The 20,889-nt window shown below is 41.0% G+C and overlaps 1 protein-coding gene across 1 annotated transcript in view; it reads right to left on the bottom strand.

Moving 5' to 3' along the window:
* Positions 1-1,918: 1,918 nt before the first annotated feature.
* Positions 1,919-20,889, bottom strand: part of PTCH1 (patched 1) — an 80,978-nt gene continuing 62,007 nt past the window's right edge. Inside the window, exons 17-24 of the mRNA XM_018557875.1 lie at positions 19,512-19,692; positions 18,185-18,465; positions 15,814-15,951; positions 13,176-13,318; positions 8,364-8,463; positions 6,432-6,686; positions 5,674-6,202; positions 1,919-1,989 (exon numbers count right to left, since the gene is read on the bottom strand). Coding sequence (XP_018413377.1) covers positions 5,675-6,202; positions 6,432-6,686; positions 8,364-8,463; positions 13,176-13,318; positions 15,814-15,951; positions 18,185-18,465; positions 19,512-19,692 — 1,626 coding nt within the window. The 3' untranslated portion in view covers positions 1,919-1,989; position 5,674. The remainder of the gene's footprint in view (positions 1,990-5,673; positions 6,203-6,431; positions 6,687-8,363; positions 8,464-13,175; positions 13,319-15,813; positions 15,952-18,184; positions 18,466-19,511; positions 19,693-20,889) is intronic.

Here is a 20,889-nt window from a genome sequence, read left to right as displayed (position 1 = left end):
CTCAAAGCTTTTGCATGATGTCATTTCTAAAAGGGATGTGCCTGCTGCAAAGAAACAACGCATTAAGTACAATGAAACTGGCCTTTTTACCCCTGGTAAGTAGTAAAATCTACTACGCACAGCATATATTATAGGCACTTATAAACCGGATCCATTTTTTGCAGTAAATCCAAATACTGGTAATGGTATGCCAATATGCAGGCAAACCAGTGGAGCAAACTGGAATGGATGCGAGTTTGAGAAACTATAGCTAGGTTTTGTTCAATAGAGCGGGGCTTATAGGTATCCCAACTTTCAGTACTGGAATGCTCTCCCCTAGACTGGAACTTCATAATAATCTTTTGGAGAGAGAATTGAGCATGTGATTACCTAAATGACTATTTGCTTGAATCTCGAATGAATAAATAAACCACAGGAAGTTTAGAGCATCACCGTGCTATGCATGCCTGTTAGTGGGGTGAAGGTAGTTTTTCAGGTTGTGTCATATGGTTTAGCTTGAAACATGTACATATTAGTACTATGTGGTTACTACACTGCAAGCACACAGGGCAATGTTTGTGCTGTCAATGGCAGTTTGCAATCTGCATTGATGGCAGTGATCTGAACACCAAGATGTTTATGGAGGTCTCAGTGTGCTTATGTAACAATAGCTTATAATGAAAAGGAAAGGCAGCTACGTATTTCTTGTTAGGTTATTTCAATTTCCTTTTTTTTTTAACAAGTGCCTTAATGATTTAAGTATCTCAAATAAAACTTCCTCTATGACAAAGGAGCATGCAATGTGATGCACTGCAACCCAACGATGGCACAAGAAGAAATACAGTATATCCAAGTATGAAAAAAAAAAAAAATCTTAACATTTGAATTAAATTAATAGTATAAAGGTAAACTCTGAGCAACAACATATCTATGTATGTAAAAGAGGAAGGGAGGTAGATAGGGAAACCTTTTACATTTTGTTTAGAGACAAGAAACACAACAAAACAGAATATTAGCACCAACATGAAGAGTGGGAAACATAAGCCATATAAAATGAGTAAAACAAAGTTCTCCCCTTTCATTGCTTGAAGTGCTTTCACTTACAAGACGGGAGAGGCAATGTTTGGCAAACCACTTACTGGAGAATGGTCATGGAGGTGATGGCTGATCCATCCATGCAACTGGCCTAGCACCACAGAAGCTTGCAATTTAACAGCAGTGAGGATGCCAAATATTGCCAATCCCCACCTCATAAAGGGACATAAGGGGAAGAGTGAGCTCTTTGCACATCACTTATCTGCTAATGAGGATGTAAGTCTTCTAGTAAGTGCTCATGATGGAGAGGAGACCTTGCAGGTTGTACATAAGCACACCAAGACTATGCACAGTGGGACAGACTGTACAGTAAGTTATCACATGAGACAGGTGCACACAAGGACAGGCAAGGAACAACATCAGCTAAGACAAATTCTTCATATCTGTCTGTCTGAAAGAAAAGCAATACTCACGCATAGCGTGTTTGAAAATGATCAGTAACATACTACCACAGGGTTGTGATATGAACATTAAACATCAAAACGCAAAACTTTTACACATATAAACACCTATTATATAAGCAACATTTGCATAGAAATTATACAAGTCCATTATACAATATTGAAGCAGCAGAAACAAATAATGCTGAATCTTATATCTAGATTAATTAAACCATGTGACACAGATCCTGTACATTAAGTAGAGAGGGCAAATCAGCTTTGCTCCATCTGTTAAAAGGAGTCAGGAAACTCCGCCGTTATACTAACTTTACACGATTTTCTGTATATTACATATGTATACACCTTTTAAATATTTTTAAACAATATTTAACACATTTGTACAAAAGATTACAGTAACAGTGAGCTGTTGTCTTGATGCAGCATGTCCATTATAGAAAACCTCCAGCAGCTTTCAATAACCAGTCTGGAAGTTTTGTCCCGTCTTTGGCCGTCAATGATTCAGAATGTGTGGACTCTGTAGGAAAAAAAATTTGAAATGGTCAGTCTTTTTAGAAACTAGAAAATCAGCATCATTTGTCAGTCAACACTACTGTGGATTGTTTGTACTTCCCCAAAGCAAACAAAGGCATACCTGAACTGGACGTTGACAGCTGAATATGCAAGTTTGAATATATTTGCTGGCCATGAATATGACCATACATGTCACAATGGGATTGTAAAGCCTTCTAATGATTTACCAGGAACTAGGGATGCACCAATACCAAGTACCGGACTCGGTACAAGTACAAGTACGGATACTTTTCCTGCTCCAAGACTAGACTAGAGAAAAATTCAGAAGTTAGGAGGCAGCTATCATTTGTAAGGAGCACACGGAGCTCCTGGGATTTGTACATCTCTTTTTTAATAAACACACTTAAGGGAAGCACCGATACCATTTTTGCAAGTACAAGTACTGATACTTGTCCAAGTACTCAGATACGAGTACTGATACATTTTTGTTTATGGTCATGGGACAGTTTTTCTAAAACAATACAGACTAATGATTTCAGGAAAGTGGTGGAGCGCCAGAGCCCGGTCCCTGCTGCAACCCTGGTAGTCCTCGTGAAAATGCCAAGTATCGGCACTGAACTGGTATCTGAATCGGTATCTGAACATCCCCACAAGGAACTATGTAGCGTGAGGGTCTAACCTAATTTATATCTTGTCAAATAGACCCTAAAAACACAGAGTGGTTGGTAGATCTAAAGGAGATTGTACAATAAGATTGCAATGGGAATGGCCAGCTTGAGGCTTTGTGCACACAACCTTTTCAGTTGGATATAACAGCAGGAATAAAGACCGAAGGAACATGCAGGCTTTTTTTAACAAAAACAGAGATTACAATAAGTAAAAGGCTGAGCAAATGAACAGAGCACTGAAATGAAGTGTATTTTTATTGCCACAATTTATGACTGAATATTGTGCCACGGGTGGATACGTCCACTCACTTTTAAATGTTTTCTTGAACTTTCAGCCTTGTATGTTTTTTTTTTTAGATTCTATTTCAAAAGTCATCCCACAAAACTAGAAATTACAAAGTACAGTAATACCTTGGTTTACAAGTAACTTGGTTTGAGAGTGTTTTGCAAGACAAGCAAACATTTCTGAAAAATGTTGCCTTGATATACAAGCAAATGTCTTGCAATAAGAGCAAAATTTTGTAGAAAAGCGCCACCCGAATAAGGCTGTAGCTGTGTGAGCGATGATGAGACTGTTTAACGACAACACAATGTCACATTGAAGAGATTCCTTGTTAAGGTTTCACAAAATGAAAAAGATTCCATTGAGTCAAGAGGTAGCAGTGATTCCGTTAGTGATAGTGAAAGTCGTCCTGCACAATAATCCTCCCCTCTCTCTTGTCCCCCTCACACCAACCACGAAGGTACCGGTAATTGGTTTATTTTTCTTTATATTTTGTACAGTATTATATTACAGTACAGTATTGACATAATTTTATATGAATATTTTTGGGTTGTGGAACGAATCATCTGAATTTCCATTATTTCCTATGGGGAAATTCGCTTTGATATACAAGCGCTTTGGATTACAAGCATGCTTCCGGAACGAATTATGCTCTTAAACCAAGGTATTACTGTAAAACAAAAGAAAGGTAGGGCCCCACACTCTTTTGCTGCCACTGTGTTTATTGAAGAGGTTACATCAAATGTCAGATTGGCATAGAGTTGGCGTTCTTTGTGCATTAGCATCCAATCATAAGAGCACAAGCCGTTGTTCTGTTTTGTGCGTTAACACTTAACTGTAAGGCATATGCATTATGATGAAGTGCTAATGCAGGCAGAGCATAAAGGCTCTGCCAGACTGACATTTGATGTGAGGTTTACAATAAACACAGCTGCAGTTGGTGCAGCTCTGACATTGCATGTATGCCTTGCTATAGGGACTGAACTGAAAAAAAAGCCATGTGTTTTCCTTTACTCTCCACTTACTGCAATATATAAAAGAGGTAACTGGCACGAACAGAACTGCAGCATGGTGTATTATTTTAAACATGGAGGAAAACAAAGGATAGGAATTGTAATGCTGATGTTCATGGGGGCAAAACAGGTAGGTAAAACATCTACACAGTGCTTACATTATTTATTATTATATAGGTTTTATATAGCGCCAACAGTTTGTGCAGCGCTTTACAATATAAGGAAGACATTACAATCACAATACAATTCAAGACAACATGGTAAGGAGGGCCCTGCTCGTGAGGGATTACAATCTCCTGCCTATGACCATTCAGAGACAGACAGAGGTCTTGGAAACACTCCAATTTAGCCAAATCACTATCACAGTACTCAGGACAGTGAATATACAGTATACTGGGTTGCTTATAATACTCATGCTTACCAGCGCTAACACACACTGTAAGTCAAGGTTGGACACTACTAAGAATATTGTTTTCTTTTAATATGCCATTATGAAAAGGTGGTCTACATCCCACCAAGATAATAAGGGCTCTAGGTAGAATTCGGAGAAGGAATCTCTGAGATTTTCCTACAAGAGCCTAGACCGCTATAAGCATCTTCAGCGCTCTACCCCTGCATTCAGCGAATCACTACGTAGAAGTAGCCACTCGCACACCTAGGTCCAATGCATCAATCCGTCCTTTTATTGACATCAGATACACATGGCGGCTTGCGTACAAAGCAACGTTTCGGAACCTAGCATGGTCCCTGCATCAGGCAAGAAGCACAGTGCCTGATGAAGGGACCATGCTAGGTTCCGAAATGTTGCTTTGTACGCATGATGCCATGTGTATCTGATGTCAATAAAAGGACGGATTGATGCATTGGACCTAGGTGTGCGAGTGGCTACTTCTTCTACATTTGGATTTGTGCGGCGTCATCCGCATGTCATTCAGCACCCTCCATTGTATTACCATGACTCCGGTCTGACAGTGCAATGGGACATGAATGAACAGCTAAACAGTATGTCGCTAGACTTGTAGACCTGAAATGATTCCTATTCCAGATTTGTCTGACTGGGTCCGTTTTATTGTATGACATTTTGTCCAGGCAAAACTTTTTTTTTTTGTTTGTTTACATTAGTTGTTTAGTTTACTTTATGGTATCCTGCCCATTTTTGGATATATACCTTTTCTTCCTATCCCAAAGACAAAACAGAAAGTGAGAGGCATTCCCCCACTTAGACAAGTGTCTCCTGCTAAGTTTTTATTGTTGTCTGTATTTCCATGGGGAAGATTTACCCTCACTATTTGTCCCGGTGACCATTGCTGCCAAGAAAGAGATGGGAATTCAAACATTTACAGCAGTCACCAGAAAAAGGGGAAAACTTCCATTGGGGACATGTCTTTCTGTAAAAACTGCCAAAAAGGAAGAATTCCCCTCACTTTAGAAATGTTTTCTCTCATTTCCTGTTGTGTCACCAAGTAAAGGTAAATCTCCCCAACTGGCAACAAACATCGTAAGATAACTTAACATGGGGTTTAACCCTTGCCTATGCTATGTAGCTATACATACACTTTGAGATAAGATCTACAGGATTCTGGCTGCAAAGACTTGTTTGAACTTTGTTTTACTTCTTGGACCATATTAAAACAATGTTTCCAACTTAAACACTTCTATCATGGTATCAAAGTGTTTCAAAGACATCTCATAGACACAGTAACATAAAAAATACGTAAATGTACCTTATTTTGAGAAATGTCTTTGTGTTCTTTCTTCACATTCAAAATCTTGCAGTTCTATCACTTCTACTTTTGTGTCCCTTTTTTCATACCGCAGATTAGAAGGCACATGAGGGTCCTGGAAAGGTCCATGTTCATCTTCATGATACCCACTGTAGAACGGGAAGCTACCATGAGCACTGTGGCTACACAAAGAAGGGTGAACTGCTACAGTTACTGAAGCAGAGGCAGTCACAGTAGTAATAGGCTGGCAGTATGAAGGCACTGAAGCACCTGCTGGAGCAAAGGCAGGTTTCCTGTTGTTCTGTAAGTGGGGTCTATGCCCTGAGCGTTCTCTGGTATTAGGCTCACTATGCTTTTCAGCAGAAGATTCAAAAGCGTCTTTGCGAGGTCGATATGGAGGTGGACATAAACCATCCCTTGGTTCCAACCTCTGATTCCTGCTAGGTCGCCATGGTTGCTGAGGTCTGGCGTCTTGATTAGCTTGTGTCCTCTGACTTGACTGGCTCTGTCTGGTATCTGGTATAACAACCTATGGAGATGAAGAAAAACACATAACTTACTAAAGAAGAACAGCTTCATCTACTACATCCTCAACACTCCTTCCTTATTTTACACCGATTTAGCTTTAGATCTTAGCATAATACTGTTGACTCTGTTGTCCAGGCATTACAATGGCCATCAACGCAGTACAAAAATAAATGCATGAAGCTGACATCTCTACCACACATGTCACACAAATTCAAAACTGCAATACTCACAGAACACCTAGGGAAGACTGGGTTTTTAGTGGCCTGCACAATGACTTGATGAGGTGGTACTCCAGCAGACTGTTGAGCCTCATACTGACGTAGCTCCTCACTGATGCCAGATACTGTTGTCTGAGAACCTGATTCAGAGTCTGAAGAATCGGATCCAGCATGTGCTTGTCGTGTAAACACTGGAAACGTCACAACATTTGGTGGAGGAACTAAGCAGGGAGTGGGCAGCCGGTCTCTTCCATCAGTGGGGGAGACCTGTTTTTTTTTTTTTAAACAAAATATATTTCTGAGATTTAACTGACTTTTACCTTTGCTGTACATGTGGGCTAATTCTGGGTTACAATACATCAACATTCACTATGTAGGCTGCAACTGTGCACTAACCCTTTGACTTCAGTACTTTCAGCTTTGCTAACACAGAGCAAGTATAGAAGCAAGGAATTATGGGGGACATTTATCAATTTGGTCACATTGTCAGCATCTTTTGCACTTGTAGAATGTGCGATAGTTTGGTGGTCTTTTAGGCCTCATTCAGACAGGGCGTGCATGCCCGTAAACGGGCCGATCATGGGAGAAACAGGTGCTGTGTGTAATTGTACGCAGCAGCCTGTTCTTCCATATGGGAGGACGTGGCTGTACGCTGTCGTGCGGGTCCGGGTGTCAGCACTTGGACACACACTGAGCGGAATTTATCAAAACTGAAGCAGACAAAATCCGGAGCAGCTGTGCATGGTGACCAATCAGCTTCATTTTCAAAGCTTAAAAGGAGAACTATGGGGTTAAGGCTTTTCCCCATAGTTCTCCTTAGGGTAACGGGAGGACACAAACTAGCGTCCTCCAGTCACCCTAGGCTCAGTATACTGAGCGCCGCAGCTGAAGCGGATCCCGACAATTATGTCTGGATCCGCCCAGCTGCGTGAGTGACAGCTGGCTCTGCCTATCTAGAGGCAGAGCCAGCTGTGCCCACCCCCGTCCGTTCTGCCAGTCAGCGCTGGAGGTTCGGAGCGGGGAGGGGGGAATCCAGCTCCTCCCCTGTCACGGCACAGAGCCGTGACAGGATCGAGAGGTGAGCGAACGCCGGTATGTGTTCGCTCACCTCCCGCTCTACTGAGCCGACTTGTGACAGTCTCATTGTCACAGGTCGGCTAGAACTATGAGGTGAGTGAAAAGCACTCATCTCATAGCTCTCCTTTAACTGAACAAACTGAAGAGAGAAGCTAATTGGTTGCCCTGGGCAACTTCTCAAGATAGTGTCTGCTCCAGTTTTGAAAAATTCCCCTCATTGTCTTTAATATCAGTGATTTGAAAGAACTGAAGCCAGAGAGCCAAACAACTATGATTTTCGGGAGGCCAGCACTAGCAGCCTCCTGTATTCCACTTATGACTTAAAGTGATATTAAAGCCAATTTTTTTTTTTTAATTTCTCCTTTAAGGAGACCCTCCTTTGCTGGAGGCTGTTGTTTTTTTTTAAAAGTACTTCTTTCCTCGTTTTCAAGTGTGTCTCCGCCATGCTCCCTCCGGTCCCCTCTCCTCTGCAAGAATGCGGAAGTGTTGTATAATACATCACTTCCGCATTCTTGTGTCACTCTCCAGCTTCAGAAGCTGGAAAGAAGCTGATGGAGCAGATCTGTGCTTCATCAGCTTCTTTTGGGGGGTCCTAGGTGACATTAGGGGTCTTGGAGACCCCTGATGTCTCCATAAAGAGGACCTGTCACATATTTTGCTATCACATAAGGGGGTTTTATTAGCCCCCGTATGTGATAGTAATAAAGTTTAGTGGAAAAAAAAAAAAGGAAAAAACAATTTAAGTTCCTCACTGAAAAATGGCCTGGCCAGGAAGGGGGTCTAAACACCTGGTCTTGAAGTGGTTAACTAAGCCCATAGCACAAATAAACAGCACTGTCATAAGAATGTGAATAAGGAAATTCTTACCTCAGGGTAAGGTCCAAAAAATGAAAGGAGAACTGGGAGCAGCACCAATCCATTCAGAACTCCGAGGAGGGTTAATATTGCCAGAACAGCAAAGAAGTATCTGCAAGATGGAGAACAGCAAATTAGGGATCTTCGTAATTAGTATAAAAAAAACCCACCAATTAGGACTGTATGAAACATGCATTTATAAGGCCAAATAATCTACACACAGCAAGACAAAACAGTAGGATTTAGTAACACATATTTGAATTTACCTCAGATACTGCATTCCACAATTCAGTGTTAGTTAGGGGAAAAGAAAATGGTTCTATTGTTAGGAAAACAGAAGGCTTGAAAGATTACTTCTATATATCAAAATGTAACATGTCAATGAAAATTAAGAAATGAGGTGAATTCAGAAAGAGAGACACACACACACTAACAGCCCCCTTTCTGCCTATTAGCCAGAACCCAGAAAATTATAACAAATGAAGAAAAAGAGGATCATTTCCACAAAAATAGTCTTTTTTGGAGGGGAAAGCCACTTCTACTGCTGCTAATCCAATGTGAACTGTTAGTGAAACTTAGTATAACAATCTCCAATTAAACATCTAGTTTGTCAGGTAAAAGTTTTTCTCCTTTTCCCCCCCTCTGTTCTTTAATGACTATACTCCTCTTAGAATTCAGCTACTTTCAGTTTTACCACATAGCTTAAATTGCAAACCGTTTTGAGCAGGGAACCAGCTTTTTGTCCAAGAAAATGCTTTCCATTCTATGGTATGCCTCAGCATTGTACGTAGTAAAAGGCTCCACAATGGCTGAGCTGCATTGCAGGCTAATCTTTTGTTGATCAATTTAGCATCTCTGAATACTCTTGTTTTGAGTCAGCCAATTCAAACATAAAGGCCAAAGTAATGGGGAAGAGGAAGGTAGTGCACAAGTGCATGTTGTTTCCCACCACTGAGGCTTATGGTCAGCGATTTCAGAAATATTCAGGGATTACTCCGAAATAATCTAAAAATAAATGTTATTCAGGCATTTTCCATGTAGCACTTGAGTGTATTGACTTCCTGTTTTCTTGTGCAATAAAACAAGTGGGAAACTTGGTAAAATGTCTGTCTGATTCATGAGAATGAAAAGAATATAGGCCGGCAATGGAGTCCCTTTTTTATACAGGTCAAATGTCTATTTAAAATTGAACAAAAGGGGTTAACTAAGTCTTGGCACAAATACAGCCCTTGTTTTCCACTATCATTTTTGGATGAAATCATATAAATAACCTGGTTCTGTAAACATCTTGGAAAATCTTAACTCCATTAGCACAATCAGCAAGCCAATGTCCTATTCAAATGAAAACCAAGTAGAACTTGAAAACTGGGATTTGTATCAACAATAGACCCCAGAAACATTTGCATGTCATCCATCTAGCACTAGCGTAAACAATGCGATTATATTACTGTGCTCTCTTCATATACAATGTCTCTACGTTTACTCCATTTTAGTGAAAAACACTGTTCATCTAATCTTCCTGTCTTTCCAAAAGATTTGGAATTCTGGTATTCCCCTGGAACAAAAAAAATAACCTGTGATCACTCTACATCTGTCCCAAAAAAAAGACCCAGATTTCACATACGCATATTTTGTTGGCTGCGATAGGCTGAAAAATGCCCCAAGTTTCAGGGATACTTTAAACCCTTGGTTCTCAACTAGTGGGTCGTGACCCCCGTGTTCAGTGGGTCGCCGTGAGCCTTCCACTTTTCTAGGTGAGAGGCTTCTCAGCTTCCCCCTAGTCAGCACTGTCAGTTCTTGTGCCAAGCAGGCATTCAAAATATGTGTCAGCTTGAGGTGGGGGTGGGCTGGGGGTATGGCTGTGAGGGAGCTCCATCCATACGTGCATTGCTTACAGCTCACTTGCATGTCCTATAGTGGTGCCTGGACCGGATTACGTCACATTCTGGCTCCCGCCACCTCTACAGGGTGCAAGGAAGCTGTACAAGCAATGCAGATATGGATGGAGCTCCGTCACAGCACAGCAGCCCACACTGGACCCCAGGCTGAGAATCCACTCCAGTTCTCATAAGGTAGGGAGACTGGGTTGTTCTTAAAAAAAAAAAATTAAATTAAAAATTTTGGAGTGTGTGTGTGAATGTCTGTGAGTGTGTGAGACTGTGTATGTATGTAGAGCTGCAGCTAACGATTATTTTCAAAATCGATTAGTTAGTCGATTATTAGGTTCGATTTAATCGGTTAATTGGATAAACCATAAAAGAGAGTTAAAAAAAAGGCTCCAGTGATGGGACTACTAGTTTGTATTGAGGTTGTAGTCCATCACAGGAGCAAGATTGGAGCGGTGGAAGTAAAAAAGAAAAAAGATAGTGTGGTGTGCAATATAGTGAAATGGAAAGTGTAAAATTATACAGCAATGAATGCAGAATACCACCAGCTATAGAGGAATACAACAAATCCCAGCAATAGTACATAATAGCTGGCGGCATTCTGCATTGCGCTGTATAATGTACTATTGCTGGGTTTTGTAGTCCTCTATAGCTGGTGGTATTCAGCATTGCACCACTGTATAATGTTTTATTGTTGGGATTTTTTGTACTCTTCTATAGCTGGTGGTATTCTGCATTGCGCTGTATAATTGCTGGGATTTGTATTCCCCTATACAACGCAATGCAGAATACCACCAGCTATATAGGAGTACAACAAATCCCAGCAATACATTATACATACAGTGTATAATGTATTGCTGGGATTTGTATTCATATGTATAATATACAGCACAATGTACCATCAGCTATAGAGGAATACAAATCCCAGCAATACATTATAGAGCACCACGTGTGGAAAAGCTTACCTGAGCAGTCTTCCAGCAACTTGCTTCTGAGATCGGACCTGTCTATCGGCGGCTGTCATCACCCCACACCTGCTCCTCCTTACTACATCTCCCTGTGCGTCCCTGTGCCGATCGTGGATGTGGGTGGGCGGTGAGTGTGAGGCGGGGAGGAGGTGCGGCGTGTGGATGCGGGCAGGCGAGTCTGGCAGCGGCGAGCGTGAGGTGGGGAGGAGGTGCGGCGCACAGCGTGTGGAGCTGTGAACAGGGCCAACTGATCGGAAGCCGATTAATCGATTATTTAAAAAGTTGACAACTTTTTCAATAATCGATTATAATCGATTATGTCGATTAGTTGTTGCAGCCCTATATGTATGTGAGTGTTTTTGAGGTCCCGTCCACACTAGTACAGTGCATTAACGAACTGTACCATGCAATCGCACCTACCGTGCATTTTGGTGCAGGAGGTGTGTTGCGTTGCTATTCATTTTAATGGTACGCCAAGAACACATCCCACCCATAGTTCGTACGCCCGTATTGAAATGTGCAGTACCCTAATGCCATGCATTCCAGTGCAGTGCGACTTGGGTCTCGACTTAATGACCATGGACAAATGTGGGTCCTGAGGTTACACAGCTTGAGAACCACTGCTTTAAACTAACCATTAAACCCATGACACCATGCACTAAATCCCTCCTCCACTTCAGCTGCTTACTTAACTCCATAGCGCTGCTGAAGCCTCCCCCAGTGTTGCACTAAGCCCCCTTTGATTTAAATGGGATTATAAATCAAGACTGGAGATGCCCGGTATGTGTCTCCATTCAAATAAATGAGGATTTAATTTCATTAGACATGCTGTAAACACAGGATAAGGCCATGGGAGTAGTATGGAGGTAAGTAAGTAGCTGGGGTATTGGTGGGAGGGAATTATTGCAGGTTAGCTTTAGGAGGGGAGGTTTGCAAAAGTTTAGTTAAAAGTATGCCTGTCCTTAAAAAAGAAGTAAAGACAATCCTTTTTACAATTCACGAATGTACTCCTGGGACCCAAAGTCAGCATAATGGGGGCTTCAGCCTGTTATCTGCTGACAGATAACAGGCTTAGCCATGGTGCAGAGCCATGGTGCAGCCGAGAAGGATTCTGACAATGTTGTCGGGATCCACCTGGATGCCTGATTGGCAGTTGGCTCTGTCTCTCTAGAGCCAGAGATAGCTGTGTTCACCCTTCTCATGTCTGTCTGGAGGAACAGAGAGAGGAGAATCTCTTCAGAGAGGGTGCCACTGCTTTCTGCTGGGAGGAGACTGTAAGCTGAGCAATAAGTGGTTTCATGATCGTCCAGCTCTCGGTATAGAGCCATCTACGTAATGGAAAGAGCAATATTTACTCTTCCAAAATGTCTCTATTATGAAACAATGCCTAATTTATTTCTAAAGGTCCTTTAAAAAGTGGCTTCTAACTTTGTGCAGAAATGTAAGTCCATGTACACATGTGGCTTTTCTTTGTTTTATGCATGTTGGTCACATGTCTGTAAACAGGAAGAATTTCACAAGCCCATCCTCCACTCGGATTTACTCCCCGGCCTAATTTCTTTTCTTTTTTTTGCCACGGCAGCTGATCACAATGAAGCAGTGTTACATCTAAGATTAGTCATTTTACAGAGCTCCACAGGTTGTTTGTAATAGAGGGGGATCAATTTCACTGCACTTATCAAATTCCCTTCAAAGAAAACCTCCTCAGAGCTGACAAACTTACATTCTTAATGAAATCCACAAGAAAACAGCCTCCCTCTTAATTCCCTGCAGAACCCCCCTGAGAACTTAATGCCATCTACTAAACGTGACTGATAGTTTTGCAGCTCAGCCAACAGAGCATTGTTTTGTGCACACATAGATGAGGCAGAAAGGCATGTTAACTATATATGATCATTACAAAATAACTACATTTTATCAGTCCTTGTAGTTCATTTTTGTTCTGTTTGAGGGATATTTGTGCACATTACCTGACAATAAAGTCAAACTCAGATCCAGCTAACATGAGGACTCCCAGGAGAGTTGAGACCGCTCCATCCAGCACTGGTGCAAACATGTGTTCCAAAGCCAAAACTGCCCTCCGGTTCTTATCACCAATGGCCGTGAGAAATGCCTGCAAATGTACAGTTAAAAATATAAGTCTGGATGCTACAATGAGGAAGGCCTGAATAGAATACAAAATAGTTACTGGTAGGAATAAAACTTATACTAAAGATACCTATTAAGACACAACCACCTTGCCTGAAGGAGTCAGGAAAGCTGTCAGAAGAGAAGAATAGGGGCTGTCATTCTTCAAATGCTGGTTGCTTGGATGTCATTACGGTCCTCTGGTTAATATACTTGTCGTGAACCGGAACAAGTAAGCAAAAAAGAACTTCTAATATTTCTCTTTTTTCCCAATCTGCACCAGGTTGGTGACTTAGAAAGTTAATAAAGTCAGAGGATCATCCTAACAGTCAAGCAGCTAGTGTTTTCAAAAGGAGGTCGGAAATGGCAGCCTCTACATTTTATGTATTACAGATTTAAATTAAATTCCACAGCTCAAGGTCCTTGTTGTGTGATTACTGTGTGACATATCACCATCATTCATTTAGAATTCCTTTCTCACTCAATGAATATGGGTGAGATAAGAACTGATTAAACTGACTGGGGTAGCAGTTAATGCCCTTTACATGAGATGAATATCAGCAGATTGGGATGCATATATAAACTGGCCTTTATCATACATGCTCCTTTTGGTAGGAATGTCAGTACCTACATCTCCTTCAGATATAGACTTACCCCTGCCTCATCACCCCGGAAAGGGGACACAGCTTTAATGAGAAGGGCTGGAGCTTCATGGCAACAAATGTGTGAAACCATTTTGCAAATTTCCTGTTAGCCAGGTTCAGAGCTGCCCTCCACTGATAGTCTAGCTTACAGCAGCTGTCATTTTCATTTTTGAGAGGAATAGGTTCCTATATAACCAAATGCACTAGATAAACGGTAAGGGTATCGGTGCTTCTAGCCCATGCTTTCGTCAGGAACAAAAGATGTTTTAAGCTTTTAACAGAATCACTAAGTCATACAGCAACATTCAATTTTACTGCTGAACCAATAATTAATAAAGAGGGCAGTCTGCTCTGTACAGTTATTCTTCTGATAATAGGAAACTAAAAGGATGTAAAAGAAAGAGATTGCTTTGTTTGCACAGGATATAAAGCATGAACACTCGTGGGTAAATAAAGGGGTTTGGGCCTCATTCACACTGCCGCGTATATGCCCGTACGCGCTTATTGTACCACATGCGGCACATGCAAATAAATGGCTCCATACACATAGCTGCGTATGGAGCTGTATATTTGCGTAGCGTAAAAATGCGCAAAAACAGAACGGAACCGAGATGCGTCCAGGCAGCGCATTCACGGATGTTTGCACGCGTATACGCATAGTTCACTAAAATTTCTATTACGAATGATGCACTCTGGGATTGCATATAGTGCACGCATATACGCGCGTATATATACGCAATATACAATTTTGCTCTTGCGTTGTGTGTGAAATGAAGCCTTAAAGTTATGCTTATTCCCCTAAACCTCACTAGTCATAGAGCCGTTGAAGCCCTATAACAGGGGTACTGAATAAAAATGTAAGTAGGTCTGGTGAGTAAAATCTTCATCGAGGTCCGAATCGTGGTCAGGACAGAACGGTCATTCAGTCCGTGTCCATTACGCAGTCTGCCATTTAGGCTGCATTCACGCCAGCAGCTGCACTACAACACAAAGCTGCTGGTGTGTGTTTCCAGGCACAGTGCTGATCCGGGGGCATCAACAGTGGGTTTTTTTTAAAATATACATTTTTTGTTAGAACTTACACCCATACCCAACACCCCCCCCCGTTTACATACATGTGCATGCCCTAAGCGCATGTGTTCATTCGAATCAGAAGGGGGGAGGGGGGGGCGGGGTGGGGGTTGGTTTTAAATTTTTTTCATTACTTTGTTCTTTTTTATCACCTTTTTCATTTTATTTTTTCATTTTTATTTGTTTCACTTATCAACTTTTTTATTTTTATTTTTCACTTCAATAGACAATCAAGCACAGAATTGTGCTTCATCATCTGTTCACCTGGCACTTCAGCCGGTTTCTGACAGCTGTGAAGCTGCATGCTCTGTGAGTTCTGGCTGCCAGTGGCTGCACTGGCCTCAGAAGCCAGACAGCCATAACGCAGTGCAGGTCGGCGAACGCGGTCCTTATAAGACTGCCTCTTGGTCCGTCATTATGGGGTCCCTATCCTATAGTGACACTCTATATAGATAATACATTTCTACACTGCAGTTGAATTATTAAAAAGAAGTACTGCATATTACATGCTAAAATCCTAATGTCATTTTAGGAATCCAGTTTATCTCTAACTAAGCAGACAAAACACATTGCAGATCAAATATTTACAAGTTCATTTTGCAAACAAAGATAATACCATATAAAATCATAGCAACTAGTATAAACAATGTATGCAGAGCACAGAACTATAACAAAAAACATTCCCAAAGGAAGTATCAGAAAACTAAACAAAAGGAGGACAGAAAAAAAAGAAAAACAATATAAGAAAAGCAAAAACAGAACTTACCAAGGCCACATGTACAGTAAATTCTACCCCAATGCCCACTGAGGCTACGAGGATCACCACAGGCACAGCACTTAGCTTGATACCAATAAGACCCATCATCCCAAAGAGCTCCACTGTCATAAGGGCCAGTACCATAACCTGCAAGAAAAAAAAACAAGAAAAACATCTCAGCTTTCTTTCTTAGCATACGTGCTACGGTGCAAAATAACACAGAAGACTGCAGTTTTTTATAAGCCTAATCTGCAGGGGTAATATGTCTGACATGAAGTGAATGCCTTGTTGATTTTTTGCAGCACATCATGGGTCAGCAGCTCTTTCAAGACACTGATTACAGTACTGCATTCATCCACAAGAGGGACTGTAAATATAACATTTGACCTTGTTCGCCCTCACATCTTCTAATAGACACAACTTTGATGGAAAACTTCTTGGAAAAAAAAAAAAAAAGCTGAACTGCCAATAAGAAACGACTCATTTTTCAGGGTATTTTCTGTAAAATTCTCACCTTAAGGTTAAAATACTAAAATAGGAAGAGGGAAAATGAACAGGTGTTAGGTTGCAGAGTCTCACGGGTTTTAAAATAGTTGGAGGGCCTGGTATAGACAAAGCAAGCAGTGAAGTAAGTTCCACTGGTCAAACTGTGGGGAAGGCAAAGACAGACAGGGGAAGAGGTTGTCTTTCAGCCTTATACACATTTTGTAATCTAATGTGTCTTTCTTCATCATAGAGGTCTTTTTAGTGCCTTTGTTTTGTAACTCACTACCGAGTAGGTGACTTGTAAGACTAAAGTAAGCGCCGAGGTTTGACAAAAGAATCACTTTTCATTAAACTACGCATTGCGCTATTGCACTGCTATATTTTCCCCCACTTTATAGAACGTCAAAGTTGAAGCTTTAATGTGGGAATGAACTAAATTCAAAGTGAAAAGAAGACAGACTCGCAAAATACAGCAAAGGCTATATATGGAAACATCCTTCTGCAGCTTCTCACTATGCAAAGTAATGTTATACACTTGGTTTGGAAATGGTGTAAATGATCAGAGCAGCATTCTAAGTAGACAAAGCTTTCCCTAACAATATTTCCCATGAAACAAATGTCTAAATAGCAGGTTTTAAACGTAGAACCCTAAATGTTACATATAAAATGATTACTGGCATCATCTCAGTACACATTTCAAGTTATTCCTTGCTACTGTAGCAGGCTGGGCACATGAAATTCAATTAGGCTCACGTTAGCCTAATTGAAGGCTAATAAAGTAGTAGCCTGAGTTGAAACTCTACCTTTGCTAGAAGAAAAAAAAGAAAAACAAGGTACTCTACATAGCAAAGAATATTTAGAGCAGGGGTCAAAATTTCAAGTCCTGAGCTACTAGCCCTGCTTTAAGAGTTACTAGCCACCAGTTGCCCACCTAACCCATACTTTAAAACATGGAAGCCCCCTCACCTGCTTGTCTTTCTGCAGGGAGGAGACGAGCAGGCAGATCCCTGGTGATCTGGTGCGATTAGTAAGGTCTGCAGACCCTACTAACCACTCCGTTTTCGACCCGGAGCTCACTGAAGAGCTCCGGCCGAAAAGGAAGGGAGACAGACCAGCAGAAGCAGCTGCTGCTCCCACGAGTCAGGTACTAACTCAAGCCTGACTGAATTTCCACTCGCCTGCACTGCATTTCCACTCGCCAAATGCGAGCAGGCGAGTGGAAATTTTGAGCCCTGATTTCGAGAACCTCATCTAATTTTCTTTTGTTCTGGAGATATTACAAACTGCCTTGACAGAGCACACAATTGTACTGGGCCAGTTGACTCAGATAACCCTTTTGGTCTCAGTGTTGGAGAACATGGCAAGTGTGAGGCACTAGCACCATTTAATCACTGTAAATGTTTATGAGACCATGATGTTTGCCATACACTCCATAAGGTTCACTGGTAAAAGATCAGAGCTAATTGCATGGATATGCAATGTTTCTATTTTTAAGTGAGTTGGGAGTTGAGCAGGCAGTTCACATATCTTTTGCCGCAACAGACAAAATCTAATAGTCTATGGCCAGCTGTAATGTGCAAGCATCCACACTATAACCATGCTATACCCACACTAAGCATAAGATATACTAAAACAAATCTCATTGTAAAAACTACATTGAAATAAATGGCAGTTGCCATACATATATACGGTAGAGCCATGGTGTAAAGGATTAGGTTTTACTCTGTAGCTGCTAACCCTCCCTTCTCTTCTCCTTCAAAGTCGAATAAACATATCATGAATGATGTAACATACTTTATTCCACCAGAGATCCAGACATAAACAAACCTTGCTGGCTGTAGCAAGAGCTATGCCGAAAGGAATTTGACTGCAACAAAGAACCTTATTAACTTACAATGATTCCAGCAGTCCAGGGGTTCAGCAGGAAAAGGGCACACACCAGGAATGTACAGGCCAAGACCACGCTGATGGACAAGAGCAGCCAATGGCGTAGACCAATATATTGTTCCCAGAAGAGGAATGGGTAGCCATTAGGATAACTCGGCAGTCCCAGGCTGGTATAATTGTTGCAAATGGCTCTCACTGTCTCTATAGCTTCCACAAAGTCTGAAGTCTCTCGAAGGCCATTGAGGTAGAAAGGAAACTGGGCATACTCTATTGGCTCAGCTGCATGAACTACAGAACAAATAAACACAGAGATCAATAATGTTCAACATTAAGTAAATTGTTCAAATAAACTCTTGCATTGCTAGGGAAAACACAAACACAGAAGGACTAGGTAAAGCTGTTGACAATGCCCGAGCCAGAGAAATATCTAAGATGAAAAGCTGTTTGTTTTAGGAAATTTAGAACATATGATCATTTAATAGTCTGGAAACCTTGATTTTCCATGCTTCTTTTTTATCATGTAAAAGTAACCTCAGATATACCACAATAAGGGACAAAAAAATGAGATCTACAAAATCCAGTCAATCATAATGCTAGCATTCGGTTACTGTTACTGTGTGTTCCAGACCCTGCAGGGTCATTCAGTTGACTTGCTAAACATGATTTGCCCTATTATAATCTCAACTATAAATTTTCATTAAGACAAGACTTGGCTGGCTGCCACACGGCTCTAGGGTTCGGATACTGTAAAGCACTCTCTTTTTTTTTTGTAACTTTTTATACAGTTGCATTACTGCAAACTGCAACTTTCGAATGCTTCTAAAGTCACTAAATCTTCCACGAAAGGAAAAAAAAAAAAATAGGTAGACATAAATTGTGCAGCTAATTACACTAAGCTAAGTTATAGCCATTTAATTATATATGTTGACCTGTCCTAAACTATGGGGTAAGAGCTAAACATATTATTCGGTTTTAGATTCCTAAATAAGTCTTTTCTAGACAATGAATATAGCTGCGATGATAATTTACCACTATGGCTTATACATATATTAGAGAGTCATTATTACTAAACAGTTTCCGTACCCTTACCTTATAAAATACATGCATACTATTATAGGTAGAAAGACTATTTGTTTAACAACTACTATGTACATCATTCAATTCTGAAACACGATTTTCCCCTCTTAAAAAAAAGTGTGTATAAATGGCTGTCAAATTAAAACAGAGCAGTCTTGAAAAGTGTTCTTGATCTGCACAATGTCATGTAAAAAGCAGAGCAGGATGGAGGAAACCGTTCATAAACAATTTAGGGCCAGAGGCACAGTCCTACTTACTTGTACTGGTTTCAGGCATGTAGTCTGCTTTGTCGTAGATCCACTCTGGTGGATGCGGGCGGATGTTGGCCTGGGAAGCGGCATAGGCTACAGGGTCATTACTCACCCAGGCCGTTAAATAGATGTAGAAAGCATTTGGATGAATGATCCCATCTGCATCCACCAGGCGCTGTTTAGTCAACTGCAGAAGAGACAGAAGTGGAAAGTCGCCACATAAGTGAACTGGGATTAACTCGGATGTCACAGAAAAACCTTTGCTTTGCTAGGAAAGTCTTATTAAGCATAAATGGCAGTTCTTTATTTGATTACAGCAAATCACATGAAAAGTAAACATGGAGTCATTGCCTATGGTAACCAGTCAAGCGTGTGTTGCAGTTTCTAACTTGCATTTGAAAGTTTAAAAAAAAAGCGCTGGAATTGAATTGTTACAAAACCACAGCTTTTATATATAGGGACAATCGCTCCCTAACTAGTCGTAACACAGGCTTTTCAATGTACAGTAAACTCCCAGTTATCCGGTATCCATGGGGATTGGTAGATGCTGGATAACGTTCAGACCCAGATTTTCGGCTGACAGTCCAGTCTTTAAACACTTTAACAACAGCTGCTCTTGAATATTTAATGAATTCTGCTGTTTTGCTGATACTCGCTCCATGGCTCCGAGCGCCAACAATCATCCCACGTTCAAAGGCTGTTAAATCGCGTTGTTTACCCGTATCTTCAGAAAAAAATCACTTCTACTGTCGTGGTAAACAACCTCCTTCCCTATTTATAATGGTCTGGCCCTCTAGTAACTTCAGCGCGAAATTATAGCTAATTTGCCTACAAACGTCAGGTGGTCATAATAATCTGGCCACTCAGTGTAGATTCTGGTTGCGTTAGAGTTACTATTAACTCTCAAGCAAAACAACCCTCCCCGTCATCTGCTGGCTAGATCCTGCTATTGGCTATTTCAAACTGCCATAGCCAATAGCAGGTTGGCTATTGCAAAATAAATTAAGTTGCCAACAAAATTTGTTTTAGTGCACACATGTCTATCAAGCAACCGGCATAGTATGTCCCTGATTTTTTTGTTCTGCTTGCTTGAATGCTGGATATTGGGGAGTTCACTGTACATGTATTGCCTTCCACCAGCTAGCCCCGTAATAGACACGACTAACACCCATCGTGGAACCTATGAGCATTACTTAGGTTTAATGTTCCTGAACACTATACAAGCACCAACATTTCTGAGAGGGGGCCCCTTGCGCAGACAGAGCTGTTTCCTTTAGCTTACATAATTGTATAGGCTCCCATCTGTATTTATATAAACACATTTGCAGATACACCAATTTTGATTTCCACTTCAAGTGATCACATTTAGGAATAAGAGGAGGGG

This window comes from Nanorana parkeri, unplaced genomic scaffold (genome assembly GCF_000935625.1).
Source record: "Nanorana parkeri isolate BGI_ZX_2015 unplaced genomic scaffold, ASM93562v1 scaffold307, whole genome shotgun sequence".
NCBI lineage: Eukaryota > Metazoa > Chordata > Amphibia > Anura > Dicroglossidae > Nanorana > Nanorana parkeri.
The sequence above is the reverse complement of the archived record's forward strand: the minus strand, read 5'-3'. Positions and strand labels throughout refer to the sequence as shown.